General features: G+C 46.0%; 1 protein-coding gene across 4 annotated transcripts in view; it reads right to left on the reverse strand.

Moving 5' to 3' along the window:
- SLC30A9 (solute carrier family 30 member 9) overlaps positions 1 to 16,967 on the reverse strand; it is an 800,207-nt gene that overhangs the window by 621,592 nt on the left and 161,648 nt on the right. For all 4 annotated transcript variants that reach the window (XR_014978192.1, XR_014978191.1, XM_085642175.1 and 1 more), the window contains exon 5: positions 5,222 to 5,314. Coding sequence is in view for 2 of the 4 variants with exons in the window: in XM_085642175.1 (XP_085498301.1) it covers positions 5,222 to 5,314 (93 nt within the window). In the remaining 2 variants the exon portion in view is untranslated. The remainder of the gene's footprint in view (positions 1 to 5,221; positions 5,315 to 16,967) is intronic.

The following is a 16,967-nucleotide window of genomic DNA, read 5'->3' on the forward strand; positions in this document are numbered from 1 at the left end:
TTGTTTGATTTTGCGGAAAGATTTGGTTCTGTCAATGTAATACAGCAGGGCTCTTAACACCTAAGGAATGAAGAGCTCTTTCAGCTACCGAGTCCGGATTTGGGAAGAACACTGGTAGCTCGACTGATTGGTTAAGATGGAATGGAGAAATGACTTTTGGCAGGAATTTTGGATTTGTTCTAAGAACCACTTTGTTATGATGTAGTTGTAGGAATGGTTCTTGTATGGTTAAAGCCTGGATTTCACTTACCCTTCGAAGGGATGTGATAGCAATAAGGAAAGCCACTTTCCATGTAAGGAATTATAGTTCGCATTTATGCAGAGGTTCAAATGGGGGACCCATGAGCCTAGTGAGAACAATATTTAGATTCCACACTGGAGAGGGTGGTAATCTGGGAGGAATAATCCTTTTAGGACCTTCCATGAAGGCTTTGATCGCAGGCACTTTAAATTGTGACAAGTGTTGTCGATTTTGTAAGTAGGCTGCTAATGCTGCTAGGTGGAGACGTATGGATGAGTACGCTAAATTACATCTTTGCAAGTGTAGTAAGTAGCAAATGATGTTCTGGATGGATGCATCCAGTGGGCGCATATCATTGTTAGTGCAGTAAATGGCAAATCTTTTCCATTTCGCAGCGTAGCAGGCTCTATTAGTAGGCCGTCTGGCCTCCTTTATAATATTCATGCAGTCTGGTGGTGGGTTGAGGTAACCGAACTCTAGGACTTCAGGAGCCAGATCGCTAGGTTCAGTTGATGTGGATCGGGGGGTCTGATTTCTCCATGGTTCTGGGTTAATAAGGACGGGGAGAGGCGCAGTCTTTGGTGTGGAACTAGAGAGAGTTCCAGTAGTGTTGTGAACCAGGGTTGATGTGCCCATGTGGGAGCTACTAGTATCAGCTTGAGAGACTGTTGCCTGAGCTTGCGTACCACGAATGGAATGAGTGGGAGAGTCGGAAAAGCGTACGCAAATCTGCCTGACCAGTTCATCCATATCGCATTGCTCTTCGACTGTGGGAGGGGAAACGTGGCGGCGAAGATTGGGCATTTTGCGTTTTCGTGTGTGGCGAACAGGTCTATGTCTGGTTGGCCCCATTTTTGGAAGAATGGGGGTAGGACTTGTGGGTGTAATTCCCATTCGTGGATCTGCTGGGTTTGTCGACTCAACAAATCGGCAATCTGATTGTGAACTCCTGGAAGGTGTTCTGCTAGCAGGTAGATGTTCTGGGGAATTGCCCATCTCCAAATGTTCTGTGCGAGCTGGGACAGTTGGAGAGAATGTGTGCCTCCTTGTTTCTGTATGTAATACATGGCTGTCATGTCCGTCCGGATGAGGACAGTTTTGTTCTTTAGATGTAATTGGAATGATTTCAATGCTAGGAACACTGCCAGTAGTTCCAGGTAATTGATATGGAGCACTTTTTGTTGAGTGGTCCATTTGCCCTGAGTGGTGTGTCCTAGGAGATGGGCTCCCCACCCTGTGAGAGATGCGTCGGTTGTCAGCACTATCTGTGGAAGAGGCTCTAAGAACGGCCGCCCTTTGGACAGGTTTACGGTGTTCCACCATTTTAGTGAGTGATGTGAGCGACTGTCCACTAACACCAGATCCGTAAGTTGTCCGTGAGCCTGGTTCCACTGACGTGCTAGACATTCTTGCAAGGGACGCATTTGAAGTCGTGCATAAGGCACAATGAAGATGCATGACGCCATCATGCCTATGAGTTGCATGAACACTCTTGCTGGGAGAGAGTGTTGGGATTGAAATTTTAAGATGAGAGCTTGTATATTGGCTATGCTGGCTGGGCTGGGATAAGCTATGGCCTTGGAGGTATTTATGGTGGCTCCCAGATATTGATGTATGTCGGAGGGTTGTAGTTGAGATTTGGGATAGTTGATGGTGAATCCCAAGTTGTGTAAAAGTTGAATAGTTTGGTGAGTGTGTAGAACGCATTTGTTGAATGAATTGGCTTTTATGAGCCAATCGTCGAGATATGGGAAGACATGAATTTGTTGTCTCCTGAGATGCGCTGCTACTACTGCTAGGCATTTGGTGAATACTCTGGGCGCAGTTGTCACTCCGAACGGGAGGACAGTAAACTGATAGTGTTGCCAGTCTACCAGGAATCTTAGATATTTCCTGTGAGCAGGATGCATGGGAATGTGAAAATAGGCATCCTTGAGATCTAGTGTGGCGAGGAAATCGCCTTTCTGTAATAGTGGAAGCACTTGTTGAAGAGTGATCATATGAAAATGATCTGAGTGTACGTACCGATTTAGGAGTCTGAGGTCGAGTATGGGTCTTAACGTCTCGTCCTTCTTGGGGATTAGGAAGTATGGAGAGTATACCCCTGTGCCCGGATGTTGGAAGGGAACTGGCTCTATTGCGTGTTTTTGAAGCAAGGAGAGAACCTCTTGCTTGAGGAGTGTAAGATGGTCTGGCGACATGGGACGCTGTTTGGGTGGTATATGTGGGGGGGTATTTGTGAGTTCCAGGCAGTAACGATACTGGATAATTTGTCTTGCCCACTTGTCTGTTGTAATGGAATTCCAGACAGGTAGGAACTGTTTGAGTCTTCCCCCGACTGGAGTGGAATGGTCTGGGGGGAGTGGAGGAAAGTCACTGTTTAGTGGCAGGGGAGGTACGAGTGTTGGTATTGCCTCGACCTCGTCCCTTGGTGTTGTTTCCCCTATATCCTCCTCTAAAATATCCTCTATTGGGGGATGTTTGTGTAGAGGTTTTGAACGTGGAGGAGGTGTCTGCTCCAATATTTTTGGATGCTCCTCTATAGAAGGAGCGTCGAAAGGAGCCACATGGCTGTGGAGATTGCAATGCTCCCATGGACTTAGCAGTCTCGGTGTCTTTATTCATTTTTTCAAGTGCAGTATCTACTGCTGGTCCAAACAGTTGCTCTTGGTTAAATGGTTGGCTAAGTATGGTACTTTGTACTTCTGGCTTAAAGCCTGAAATACGTAGCCATGCATGGCGTCTAAGAAGTACACTTGTATTGATTGCTATAGAGGCAGTGTCTGCTGCGTCAAGTGCACATTTAATTGAGGCATTTGAGATGAGCTTTCCCTCTTGTATAAGGTCATTTGCCTGGGTCTTGTATTGATCTGGTAGGTGTTGTATGAGATCTTCTAACTGATCATAGTGAGCCCTATCATAGCGTGCCAATAGGGCTTGTGTGTTGGCAATACGCCAATGGTTAGCTGCTTGTGCTGCTACTCTTTTGCCCGAGGCTTCTAATAGTTTGGATTCTTTGTCTGGGGGCGGTGTATCTCCTGTTGTTTGGGAGTTAGCCCGTTTCCTTGCGTTGGAAACCACCAAAGAATCAAGAGGGAGCTGTCCTTTAATATAAGAAGGATCTTCTGGGGCAGGTCTATATTTTTTCTCAATTCGAGGGTTAAGTACCCTGGTCCGTACGGGGTCCTTAAAAACATCTGTGGCGTGTTTTATGACCCCTTTAATCATAGGTAAAATTTGAACTGATTTCTGAGACTGCTCAAAAGTGTCTAAAAGGAAGTCTTTCTCGGGTGCATCTGAGTGCATGGTGACGCCATGGTAAAGTGCTGCTCTGTGTACTAGTTGTCCATACCCAAGGTGGTCATCTGGAGGTGAGGGTTTGGAAGGGTATGTAGTAGGATCAGGTACATCAGGCAGAGGGTAAGCCCAGTCGTCCAATGGTACAATATCCGGATTTGTGAAAGGATCATTAGGATCATTAAGATCATCCGGATCACCCCCTCCCCCTAGGTCATCATCATCATCCTGTGGAGGTGGTGTATGTGAAGGAGATGGTGGAGGTAATGGTGGTGGAGGCAGGGGGGGTGGGGTAAGAGGTCGTACAGGAGAGGAAGGAGGAATGGGTGAAGTGGCTGAGTCCTTCTTCTTTACAGGAGCTGGAGACGGTGTTGTGTCTAGCTTCCTTTTTTTACATGGCACAGCACTGACATGTCCAGTTTTTGGATTAATATAGATCCTTTTTTGCGTTGGATCTGGGTGGAAAAGTTCTTGGTCTTCAGGAACAGACAAAGTGCCGATTTTTTCAGTTCCGATCTATGTTTTGGGTGATCGGTAGAGTCTTTAGGAGGTGTAGTATGGACCTTAGCCGGTTGTTTCGGTACCGATGAGGGTTTCGGTGCCGATGAAGGTTTCGGTGCCGATGAAGGTTTCGGTGCCGATGAAGGTTTCGGTGCCGAAATAGAGTCTTTAAGCTTGGGGGCTTTCGGTGCCGGCTTGTCTACGGGCCTCGATGGGTTCGGTGCCAAAGGTGCCGGAGCCGGCTTCGGTGCCGAGAGGTCTTGTGTCTTCGGTGCCGAAGGTGCTGGGGGTACAATAATATGTTTGCTCGGGCCGGAGCCACCTGAAGGCTTGTATTTCTTCGGAGCCAAGCCCGAAGGCGGGGCTTCTGAAGGTTGTTTACGGTCGCGACCGGGGCCAGCTGGTGAAATCTTGACCAATGCCTTTTTTGGAGGGGTTGGGATAGGGGCATCGGTACTCACGCGTTGCCCCGGAGTAATGGGGCGTCGAAGTCGTCTGCTTCTGATATAATGTGAAGTTCCTCGGAATCTTCTTCCGGGACATCGGGCCCTCATCAAAGATGTCCTCTGGTTCCGGAGCTGGTCTGTGTGCCATGATATGGCGTCGAGCTCTCCGATCCCGAATGGTCTTCTTGGATCGGAATGCGGCGCAGGCTGGACAGCTGGACTCGTCGTGTTCCGGCGACAGGCACAGGTTGCAGACCTTGTGGTGGTCACTGTGCGGGAATTTTGCTCCACATTGGGGGCATTTTTTAAACGGCGTCCTTTCCATGAGCCGCAGGCCTCACGGCGCGGATAGGTTTAATCGCCCGAGTCGACATCCGGAACCGACCCGATGAATTCGATGTCGAGTAAAGGTGTATCGATGAAAATTCTAAAGGTTTTTCGCTTCGAAAAGCTTTGTTTAGAAGTTTGCTACCGGAGTGGAAAAGTTTCATCCGAACCCAATGGCGACAAAACAATCTGAGGATGGAGTGGATGCCCATGCGCACTGTAGTCCAAGGGAGGAGTCACCTATCTCATGACCAAAAGACTTCTTCCGAAGACAACAACAACCTGCAAGCATCCGAGCCCAACACCAGATGGCGATCTTATCCTAAGTGTGTGATCTGCAGCTCATATGCCTCGAACTAATACTTCACATCACTCAATTCCATAAAATATATTTTAGACATTGCCTTACTTCGCTTCCACATCTGATCTCAGGTACACAGTAAATGACTCTGTATCTTCATGTGGGCTCCTTCTCCTGATTTTTCGCAATTGCTCCAGGTCACTGTTTTAACCAAAACAGAAAAAACCTCTTTCAAAAAGCAATCAATTATAAAATAAATACATTGGAAGCAAACAAGTACATGTACCGAACAGAGCATTTTTAAGTTTATGACATACTAGCTTGAAATTGCAGAATCCCTAACCACCAGATTTGGTTTGTTTCTTTTAAACTTAAGCACAAGCAGTTTTTAGGATTCAGGTCTTCTCAAACACCTTTCCCATCTCAGATGACCAGTAAACCAGTCAAATTAAATTGCTTATGGAATTTTACCGCGCTAAAAGTTAAACTGGCTAGTTATAAAAAAAAATCAATGGAATTAAGTCAGCTGACAGGACGAGTCCCTAGTTGCAATCTAACCAGAGCTTAACTTCAGTCAGGGAGGCCCGATAAGATAACACCCCTGTGGATCTTAGAGTGCACAACATCTTGAACAGGTTTGAACAAAGGAATTACAGGGCTGTGGTTGGCAGCCGAGATTAGGAGCTCCACAGGTAAATGAGTTTTTAACTCTCAAACAACCACCTGCCTGCAAACACAATTAGTCCCTAAGGGAGGTGAGCCATGACTTAACAGTCTGTGCCACCACCACCCTGTTTACAAGTTTAAGTATTATTTAATGCACCAGATAAATAACGATACCACGGAGTACGTTATTTATCGGGTGTGATAAATAACACCTACTACAGTTTTATTGGGAGAAGCATGCAAATTTTGGTATTTAAAAAACAAAAATCAGCATGATATGGTAAATACTGTGTGCTTTTCCCTCGTTTGACCTGCCGACATTTAATGAAGGGTGAGTCATTTAACCCCTTCTCTGCAAGGCCTTTCCCCCCCCCCGTGCTATGTTTTTTTGGGCTATTTGTGGTAGCTCGCGCTTAGACCCCTGTAACTTTTTGACCACATAAGGTATCCACGCCAAATTTGCGTACTTTTCTTCCAACATCATGAGGATTCTAAAGGTTCACAAGGTTTGTGGATTCCCCTGGAGGGGACCCAGAAATGAGCCAAAATACAGCTAAATTATGGTTTTGCTTTTTTGAAAAATGGGGGAAAAGTGCTGCAAATGAAAGTGACAGTTTTTTCCCTGCAAATGGTATCAACAAAGGGTTTGTGGGGCAGAAATCACAATTTCCAAGCTTTCAGGGACTGACAGGCTTTTGTCAGAAAACCAAAAATGTTTTACACAGTTTTGGCACTTTACTGGGACATAGCCTATTTTTGATATTTTTTGTGCTTTCAACCTTCTTCCAGTTAATGGTAGAAATAGGTATGAAAGCAATAATGGATCCTAGAAAGCTATACATTTTAGAAAAGTTGACAAAATTCTGAATTCAGCAAGGGGTCATTTGTGTAGATCCATCAAGTTCACAGTTGAAAATAGGGAACATTGAAAATGAGTTAAAAAAAAGCCATTTGTGCCAACGTTTTCACCTGTAACTTCTCCTAATTATGACACATGTTTGAAAGCAATATACCGTTACATCTGCTGGATCTTTCTGGTTGTGGAGATATATAGGACTTGTAGGTTCCCCTAGAAACCGACACACCCACAGCCAATAACTGGGCAGCGTCTTGCAATGGTTTTTTATTATGTACCGGCTATACAGCAATTCATTTGGTAAAATATATACAGTGAAAAATCGGGATGAAAGACACCTATGTATTTCTGAATTTGGAACAAAATATAGAGTTTAGAAACAGTAGCTATTTGCACATTTCTGAAATTGTGAGTACCCATACTAGCATGAAAATTATAGTACATTTTTCAAAGTGACTTCTTTTTTACACATTGTCTTTTATTTGGAAGGGAGAAATGCATCTAAGGTCAATAGGTAATAACAGTTGCTCTACAATTCTGTTATCCTAAGTCTCCCGATAAAAATGGTACCTTGCTTGTGTGGGTAGGCCTAGTGCCCGGAACAGGAAACGGATCAAAATGCAATATGGACACACTTTTTATTTATTTTATTTGCAAAGTGCCTAGCTGTAGATTTCGAACCCTAGCTCTGTCGGCACCTAGGGAAACCTGGCAAACCTATACATTTTTTAAAACAAAACACCCAGGGAAATCCAGGATGGGGTGACTTGTCTGGCTCTCACCAGGTTCTGTTACCCAGAATCCCTTGCAAACTTCAAACTTTGTAAAAAAATAAACATCAAAAAAAATTTCTGTGGTGGAAAGTTCTGGACTCTGCGTGGATCCATAAAATTCCACCCACCCCACATTCGCCGAAGTCTTCCGAGAAAAATGGTACCTCACTTCGGTGGGTAGGCCTAGTGCCCGTGGCAGGAAACGGCCCAAAACGCAAAGTGAACACACCACATTTTCACAGTGAAAACTGACCCTTTTTTTTGCAAAGTGCCTACCTGTAGATTTTAAATTACCTACCACTCAGCGTTCCCCCAGGTCTCCCGATAAAAATGGTACCTCACTCGCGTGGGTGGGTGGGTCAACGACCCCAGGACCAAAAACGCAGATTCCCCCATGTATCCGAAAATGACCTGGTTTTGCAAGGGGGGTCACATGAGTTTTTGGCACTGGGCTTGGTAGCCATCTAGGGTAACCTACCAAACCCACACATTTCTGAAAACTAGAGACCTAGGGGAGTCCAGGAAGGTATGGCTTGCATGGATCCCCCAATGTTTCCCTACCCAGAATCCCCTGCAAACCTCTAATTTTGATGAAAGAAAATAATCTAAATTTTCTCAAATTTCCTTGTGGGAAAGTTGTAAGATCACTGGGCTGACACAAATTTTCCTACCACCCAGCATTCCCCCAGGTCTCCCGATAAAAATGGTACCTCACTCTTGTGGGTGGGTCAAGTACACGCGACAGGCAAGGGTCCAAAACGTATTGTGGAGACATCAAAATTACCTATCACAAAACGATCTGCTTTTGCATGGGTTGTCACAACTGCTTTTGGTCCTGGGCTTGGCGGCCATCTAGGGAAACCTACCAAACCCCCATCTGCCTCCTTGGGGGGCAGAAAGTCTTTTGATTTCTTTGGCGGGCCTCTAAGAAAAAAGAATCCCTTGCGTCTTGGGTGTTTTCTGCCCCCCCTTCCTGGGGGGGGCAGATAGACTGGAATTGTGTGGGGGGGAGGGGAGGGGGGACATTGGCATGCCCATCTTGGCCAACTCCCACCCCTAAACACCCCTAAATTCATCGGGGGGAAATCCCTGGTATCTAGTGGGCTTTCTGCCCCCTGGAATCATCAGATTGGGCACTACTGCCCCCATCTGTCCCCCGGGGGGGGCAGAAAAAAAAAAGTGTAATTTTTGCGGGGGATGGGGGCATTAGCATGCCCATATTGGGCAGCTTCCACCCCTAATTCAATTTCGAAAAAAATCCCTGGTATCTAGTGGACTTTCTGGTCCCCCCTGGGGGCAGATTAGAGGCTACTGCCCCCATTTGCCCCCCAGGGGGGGGGCAGGAAAAAAGAGTGTAATTTTTGTGGGCCGTGGGGGCATTGGCATGCCCTTAGGGTAGCCCCCCTAATTCAAATTGGCAAAAAAAAAAATCCCTGGTGTCTAGTGGGAAAGACTGAATGTACCCAATTTTTGGGGGGGGAGCAAAGGCCCTTGCCCAAGGGGCCGCTCCCCCCTCCCTGGTGGCTAGTGGGTGGACGTGCGCGCTGATCGTCATTTCAGGGAAACCAAAGCTGCAGCCTCGGGAGCTGGGGACGCTCTTCCCCAGCTCCCGAGGCTGTTGGGGGTGAAAGGGAATCTCCCTGATGCCCGCACCAGAGGGATTCTCTGTCCCATGTGCTAGGACGGCCGGGGGCCGTTCGACGCAGATGAGCACTGGTGCGGCATCAGATAATTATCGGATGCGTTAAATACCTTCAAACTCGCAATACCGACCTGTGCATAAACCGGGGTTTATGCATCGTCGGAATTAACCGAACCACTTGTAATCAGGCCCATAGAAGGTATCGAATGACGTCTGAACCAAGTATTGGCAAAGCAAACAGGTCTAACCTATGAGACCTACTGGCTTTGGCAATTATGTTTTGCAATGCTGTACACCAGTGGGGCTGCTGGCCAGCTTATTAGTTACCAATTTGATACGGATTAGGAAATAGAAATGTGTGCGAAATGCACTTTTTTAACAGAGCCAATGTGTCTTTTTAGAAAAAAAAACATAATGGGGTCTGTTGGAGGTGAGGAGTGGCCAGGCAACAAGACAACAGTGAGGGCGGGAGAAAAGGGTGGGGGTGGTGGAGAGAAGTACAAGCAAGAGACTAAAATCTAAAAGCAAACGGATAACGGAGGGTGGGCAAACAGGGACAGGCAAGCAAACAGAGCAGGGTGGGGAGGCAACAATAGCAATGGAAGGTGAGCAGGCAGGAAGGAAGCAATAACAGCAACTGAGGGAGGGAGAGTGTGCGAGGGGAGAATCACACATGCAATCTCAAAGTGCATAAGCAAACAGAACAAAGCAGCACCCGAGAAGGGACCCGTGTGAGAACACAAGTAATGATTCCATGTTGCAATGCGGGGACGAACACTAGAAGAGGAAATAAAGCCCACAGTAGCTGATGAATAAAAAGCAAGAAATTAGAGTGACAAAGCCAACCAATGGTAGCAGATGGAGCTGTAAACCCACTCTAAGGTAACAATATATCTCAAAACACGCAGAGCATGCAAGAGCTAAAAACTTAGCCTGAGAAGAGAGATTCCATTACTCACTTGGACAAAAAAAGTCAGAGGTGAGAGGCAGATGCAGGAGCCCCAGACCTTCAGTCAGGGTGAAAAAGAAAAGTGACACAGAAACCGTGCAAAGGCGTAGAGTGTTACAGAGTATAGTGGCGTAGAGTTAAGCAGTGTAGAATTCCACTGCATACAATACAGTGTTGTAGATTAGAGTGTTAGAGTGCAGTTGTGCAGAGTGGAGTGACGAAGAGTACAGTGGTGCAGAGTACAGTTGCACAGAGTGCAGTGGTGCAGAGTTCAATATAGTGCCATAGAGAGCAGTGATGCAGAGTAGAGTGGCGTAGACTGAATTGGCATAGAAAGCAGTAGCGCAGAGTAGGGTGTCGCAGAGTAAGGTGTAAGAGTGCAGTGGAGTAGAGTAGGAGTGGCACAGAGTACAGTGGTGCAGAGTAGAGTGCGGTGGGATAGAGTAGAGTGTGGTGGGATAGAGTAGAGTGAGGTGGGATAGAGTAGAGTGCGGTGGGATAGAGTAGAGTGCGGTGGGATAGAGTAGAGTGCGGTGGGATAGAGTAGAGTGCGGTGGGATAGAGTAGAGTGCGGTGGGATAGAGTAGAGTGCGGTGGGATAGAGTAGAGTGCGGTGGGATAGAGTAGAGTGCGGTGGGATAGAGTAGAGTGCGGTGGCACAGAGTAGAGTGAAGAGGCATATAGTGTAGTGATGCAGAGCAGAGTGGCATAGATTAGAGTGGCGTAGAGTGGTGCAGAGTGAAGTGTCCTAGAGTGGAGTGATGCAGAGTGCAGTGGGTTAGAGCGCAGTGGGTAAGAGTGCAGTGGCATAGTGTGGAGTGGCATAGAGTGGAGTGTCAAAGTAGAGTGGCATGGAGGGGCGTACAGTACATTATGTCATAATAGACTAAAATGGAGTAGAGTGGAGGGGTGCAGGGTAGAGTGCAGTGGTGTAGAGTGAAGAGTAGATTAGAGTGGTGTACAGTGGACTGGCATAGAGTTGAGTGCTACAGAGTAAAGTGCATCGACAGAGTGGAGTGGTACAGAGTAGAGTAGAGTTCAGTGGCACAGAGGGCAGTGGCGTAAAGTGGAGTGGTACAAAGTAGAGTGCAGTGGTGTGGAGTGATGCAGAGTAGACTGGAATGGCAGAGTGGAGCATGCATGGTGTGGTAGCATACTGCCATTACAGAAACCACATTTTAATTGAAATTACCCTTAGGTTTGCACAGACATACAGCTTTACTAATAAAATTATAAAGCGCACAATCAATGTGTTGAGATGTCATCACCTAGTGTATTGATTTATTTGGATCATATTAAAATATTTGTTTTCAACACACTCCAGAATTAACAAGAAATGTGCTTCATTTGTGCGTTCATAATTTGATATATTATGAAATACTTGCACAGTTAATTTAAATGTTGTGTGCTAGAAAAACAAAAAAAAAACTTTCCTGGCCCCAGTATCCAGCAAGATTGTCACTTTGAAGTCCGATAAAGAAAAGTACACACCAAGCTCCCTCGGAAGACAGAGCCTGACATTTGACAATCAAGCGTGAAAAGACAAGAACCTGTTTACAGAAAGGAGCACTCATGGAAGAACACAAAGGGAGCTGGTGGGAAAAGTTGTTCCTCCTCGGGAGGGACGAACTAACCCTGGACAGCCTAAGACATCTAAAGCCAGCAAACAGAAAGCCAGAAAATATGAGTTACAAACCACAAAGCCAATGGTAAGCAGGGGGTGGAATGCATTTCCAGGGTAGCTTTTTGAATGTCCCCAAGATGTCTCTAGCAAACTAGACCGCTGCACTGGCTGGTAACCTTTGGTCTAAAAATCAGGCAACAGTTCAAAGACAAATGGATCAAACATTCAGACCCTTTCATGGCCTCCTTAAGTCTAACAACAGAATGATGATTAAAGAAATTCAGCAAGCTGCAGAAGGCTGTTTTACCTTTGGAAACCCTAGGCATATTAGTGATAATTGGTTCTTAAGTGAAACACAAGCAAAAGAGCAAGTTACTTTAGGTAATGCCTCATCTGGTAGAGAATTCATCTAGCTGCAGATTACTTACCATAGAATATTCCCCAGGCGTGAGACTGGTTCCGGAAACTTTTTGAGCAGTACCTCCGAGTCTGTAGGTGGCATCGTTCGGCTCCACGTCAGCATCGTCCACGCCGGAAGTGAAGCATACGGTGCCTATATAGGAACCACCTTGTTTGTTGCTATTAGTTACTTTTCGCAACATTTTCACATCTGAAGCACAAAGACATGAAGGTTGCTAATGTACTAGTGTGCAGACACTAAGGACCTCACAGAGCGCAGACGATGGGAGGGCCGGTAAGTAATCTGCACCTAGAGAGAGTCTCTACCAGATAAGGTGTTACTGAAGGTAAGTAACTTGTTCATCTGATAGAGACTTCTAGCCGCAAACTCCTTACCTTAGAATAGATACCCAAGCAATGCCCCCCTGGAGGTGGGAATGCAAACAAATTTGGACAAGTGAAGCCTGCAGCACTGAACGGGCAAAGTGCCCATTGCAATGGACCTGGCTGTCACGGACCTGACTGTACAGGCAGTAGTGCTCGGTAAACATGTGCAAGGATGCCCATGTGGCAGCCTGACAGTTGTCCAGGACAAGGACTCCACGAGCTAACACAGTGGTTGTAGCCTTGGCCCTGGTGGAAGGCAACAGGAGTTGCTTCTTAGTCAGTGCATTGCAAATTTTGATGCAGAGCACATTCCAATGTGAGAAGGTCCGTTTCTGCATGCCCTTTCCTTACTTCACTCCAATGAACCGAATGAAGAGTCGATCATCCACCCAGAACTCTCTGGTATGATCAATGTGGAACAACAACAGTCTTTTTGTGTCCAGTCCGTGGAGTCTCTCCTCCACTTCGGAAGGCTGAGCAAAGAAGATAGGTGTTCTCCAAAGTAGCTTGGCTGGGAAAAAAAGTAATGTAAAAGGGTGCATAGAAAGTGCATGCAGTTCACTAATCCTCCTGAGCGATGTAATGACCACTAGAAAGGCGGTTTTTAAGGTCAACAGGCATAGATGGAAATTGTGCAACAGCTGAAAAGGGCGAGCATATCAGGAAGATCAAAATGAGGTTCAGATCTGTAGATGGGGTTTTCTGCGCATCGCAAAAAAAATAAAGAAAATAAAGAATTTGATTCTTTGACTGTTTTTTATTTCGCCTTTATCTTATTTATGCCACTACTACAACCAAGTCCTTTATGAAAAAGGCCACTCCTAATTTTATTTTATTTATTTATTTTTTAATTTAATATTGCGCAACAGCTACCCGGAGGTTTCCCGACACCTAGGGACCCAAGCAGGGAAAAAGAAAAAGAAAAAAGAACAGAAAATCAGTTTTCCGAGGTTAAATAACCATGTTTTGAGGCTTTTACGGAATTTAGCATAATTATGTTCATAATGAAGTGGGAGAGAATTCCATAAAGATGGAGCCAAATAAGCAAAGGACCGTCCACCCATTCGAGTGAGTTTAATGCTAGGGACACATTTTTTTGCCTGTTTGGCTGATCTAAGAACGCGAGTAGGAATGTAAGGGTGAACTAGAGTACTAAGGTAACGAGAAGCTGTACCGGCGTTAATCCTGTGCATGTAGCAGAGGGCTTTGAATGTGGACTGGTTTTCTATCTTAAGCCAATGTAGGTCCCGGAGAGTCTCTGTAATAGATGCCATTCGAGGAAGCTGACAAAGAAGTCTGGCCGCCGAGTTTTGGACCACTTGCAGCCTCCGAATCAACTCCTTGTTGGCCCCTAAATATAAAACATTACCGTAGTCCAATCTGGACACGATCAGGGCCTGAACCACAGTTCTTTGTGTCGGTGGTGGCAGCATCCATAGGATTTTTCTAAGCCATTTCAAAATTAAAAAGCAAATTGAGGCAACCTTACCCGCTTGCTGTCGCATAGAAAGTTGATCATCTATAATTATGCCAAGGTTGCAGACAGATTGGGAAGGTTGGGGAAGGGCACCCATTTGCAGAGGCCAATGTTGTGGGCCCCAGAGAGCTTTATTTCCACCGAGAATTAGGAGTTCCGTTTTTCCTCCATTCAACTTCAATTTGTTAGTGTGCATCCATCCAGCAATTTCTTTTAAGCCTGATTGAAGAGAGGATACCTTAGAAGTGTCTTTAGTTGATAGGGAAAAGATGAGCTGGGTGTCAACTACGGAAGAGTATATGGTTAGCCCAGCCTCTTCTGCTAAGGTCGCTAGAGGGCTGAGAATAGAGCCTTGAGGAACTCCATAAGGGGAAGCATGGGATTTGGAACAGGTCGTCGGGGAGAAAACCCGAAACTTAATGATTGGGGTTATTTCCTCAGGGAAGGGTTGGGGTTCCTCTTCTTCTTGATTTTCATAGGCATCTTTCTCTTTATTAGGTATAGAGGTATCTAGTCCGAAGTCCCTGGTATCCAGTCGAGGGTCCCTCGGAAAAGAACATTTAAAGCACAGGTAAGTATACTGAGTTAGGGTGGTCTTTTCCTTTCCTGTTTCTTAAGCTTTCTTTGACGTTTCTTCTTATCTTGCTACCTTTTTTCAGAAGCCTTTTCTGATCTGGCTTTCCAATTTTCTCCCTAGATTGATGTCGTCATCAATGATAATTACATCTTCATTGAGAATGGGAGTGTAGGGTGGGGTGGGGGGAGGACTTTGAACCCGGGATAGGACGCTTCCCCCTGATCTCTTGGTTTACTCGCTGTGCCCTGTGGGAGGGGAATCTATCAGGCGGTGCGGGAGGCTTCAGGGTTCACTTGGCTCCATTAGCTACTGGCGACATGCTTGGGGGGTGGCTGGGGTGGGGGCGTTGTTGGGGGTGGTTTACTGGGGATCGGAGTGGGGGGCCTTTTGCTTGTACTGCATTGTGCTAATGGACCACTCTTATGGACGATCTGCATTATGGCACAGATGCCTTGTGGGACGAGAGATATGCTTGTATTACTCTGTAAAGTTCAATAAAAGTCTGTTTAAAAAAAAAATCAATGATAGTTACATCTGGCTCTGACTAGGTTACTAGTAGGGGTCTTCCCAGTCTCTATTCTCTTTTTCTTATTTAGGCCTTCTGTCTTAAGCAGTCGTTTCTGACCTTAAACAAAAATCTCCCACCTCGAGGTCAATAACAAAACAAATGACAAAACATAAAACCTAAATCTCCTAGTAGGATTCTGCTTATTCCATGTCTTCTATGTCTTAGAATATTTTAAATTGCTAGATGGGCTCACATTTTTATCTTCCAAATATGACTTATTCAGGGTTTATGTTAGCCTGACCAGCATGCCCCACCCTGGCCCGCCAATGCCGTATTCAAACACTCACATGTACTAACCTCACTCCTCTAGGAGAGACTCGGGATTGAGTGTCTCTTTGGAGGAATAACTCTTCAGGAGACACTTTGGCATTCGTGGTGGCCTCCTGTTCGTCTGGCTGGGTCCCAGGTGCAGCAGTTTACCTCAAGACACCAGCTTCCTCTCTCGTCTCGCCCTCTCCTTTCCGTCTTCATTCTCCCTATCAGTCTTCTTTCCCCACTAGCCACACCTCTCTCCTTGTATGTCCTTCTTGTCTGTTTATCTCCGTCTCGGGAGGGTTCTGTGGGTGGGGAAACAAAATCTTTCCTTTGTTTTATTTGTATGTTTTTGGCCTTCTTCCCTTTTAACCATTTTACTTTCTTTTTCTGGCGACGGTGACGCATCGTTTCAGGAAGGGAGCTCAAGTAAGTCCTCAATTATTAACTCTCCCTCAGGCCCCTTGTTACAAGGACCCACTAGGGCATGATGAAGAGTTTGAGGGAACATATGTGGTAGTCCTTTTAGAAAATGAGTCACAGCAGGTGACTTGAACAGGAAGAGCTGGTTTGGCAACCGCAAGAATGCCGATATGGCTGGAAGGAACCCTTTAATAGTGACCAAAGAACAACCCTGTTGAGGTAACGAGAACAAACAAAACATTAGACAATAGTGCAGAAAGGGATCAACATTTTTGGAAGCACACAAAGCCACAAATGTTTCCCAATGCAGGCGTATACTGTCTCGGTTGAGGGGCGTATATCTGTCAGAATGCCATCATAGACTTCTGGAGTGAGGAAAAAAACTGTTAACTGCCGATACACAATCTCAATGCAATAAAGGTGGAGAGTGTGCAGGTTTTAGTGAAAGACCCTGCCCTGTTCCTGCGACTGTAGATCCTCTTGAAGAGGCAGTCTGAACGGAGTACAAATGCCCATGCTCAAAGGTTTGAGATATCATACTCTCAGCGCACAATCCTGAGCCACAAGAATGACTAGGGCCCGGTTGTTCCTGATCTTCTGCAGAACTCTGGGCAGGAGTGGTGTAGGCAGAAAGGTGTCCAGGTGCCCTGAGTTCTACTCAAGATGAAATGAGTCTCTAAGCGAGAGTGACCTTGGAAACTCCAGTGCACGCAAGTGCTGACATTGCATTTCTAACCAAGGTTCTCTACAATCTCTGAGGGAACCTTGCGCCACCGCCAAATGGAGATGCCATACGTGATCTTCCAGACATCAATGGCCAAGTTTGTCCACTCTGGTGTTCAGAGAGCCCACCAGAAGTTGAACCACCTGGGAAACGCCTGGATGTTCGAATCATGTTCAGAGATGCAGGGCCACATGGCGGTGCCGATCTCTGAGAACATCTGAACTAGACATCCCTTGATGGAAAGAAGAAAGGCTTTCAATTACAGTCAGAGCGCTTGTAGGAGAGTAGAGTCTGCTATCCTATGGTCACCCCAAATTTTTGCTTTTTGCTTCACTGGTTTTTGACATATTGAGGCTGTGGGCCTGCCAATCAGACCCCCAGCCTGCTGTTCTCTCTACTAAATTAAAACTATGCACCCTAGGTGCATAACCAATTGGAAGTGGATCACCCTGTCAGCCCCTGTACCAGTGTACACTAGGTACCCAGGGCATTGGTGTACCCAAGGCCTGCCAGGGGCTGAAGCATGTATTATGCCAC

The sequence above is a fragment of the Triturus cristatus genome, chromosome 2_2 (genome assembly GCF_964204655.1).
Source record: "Triturus cristatus chromosome 2_2, aTriCri1.1, whole genome shotgun sequence".
NCBI lineage: Eukaryota > Metazoa > Chordata > Amphibia > Caudata > Salamandridae > Triturus > Triturus cristatus.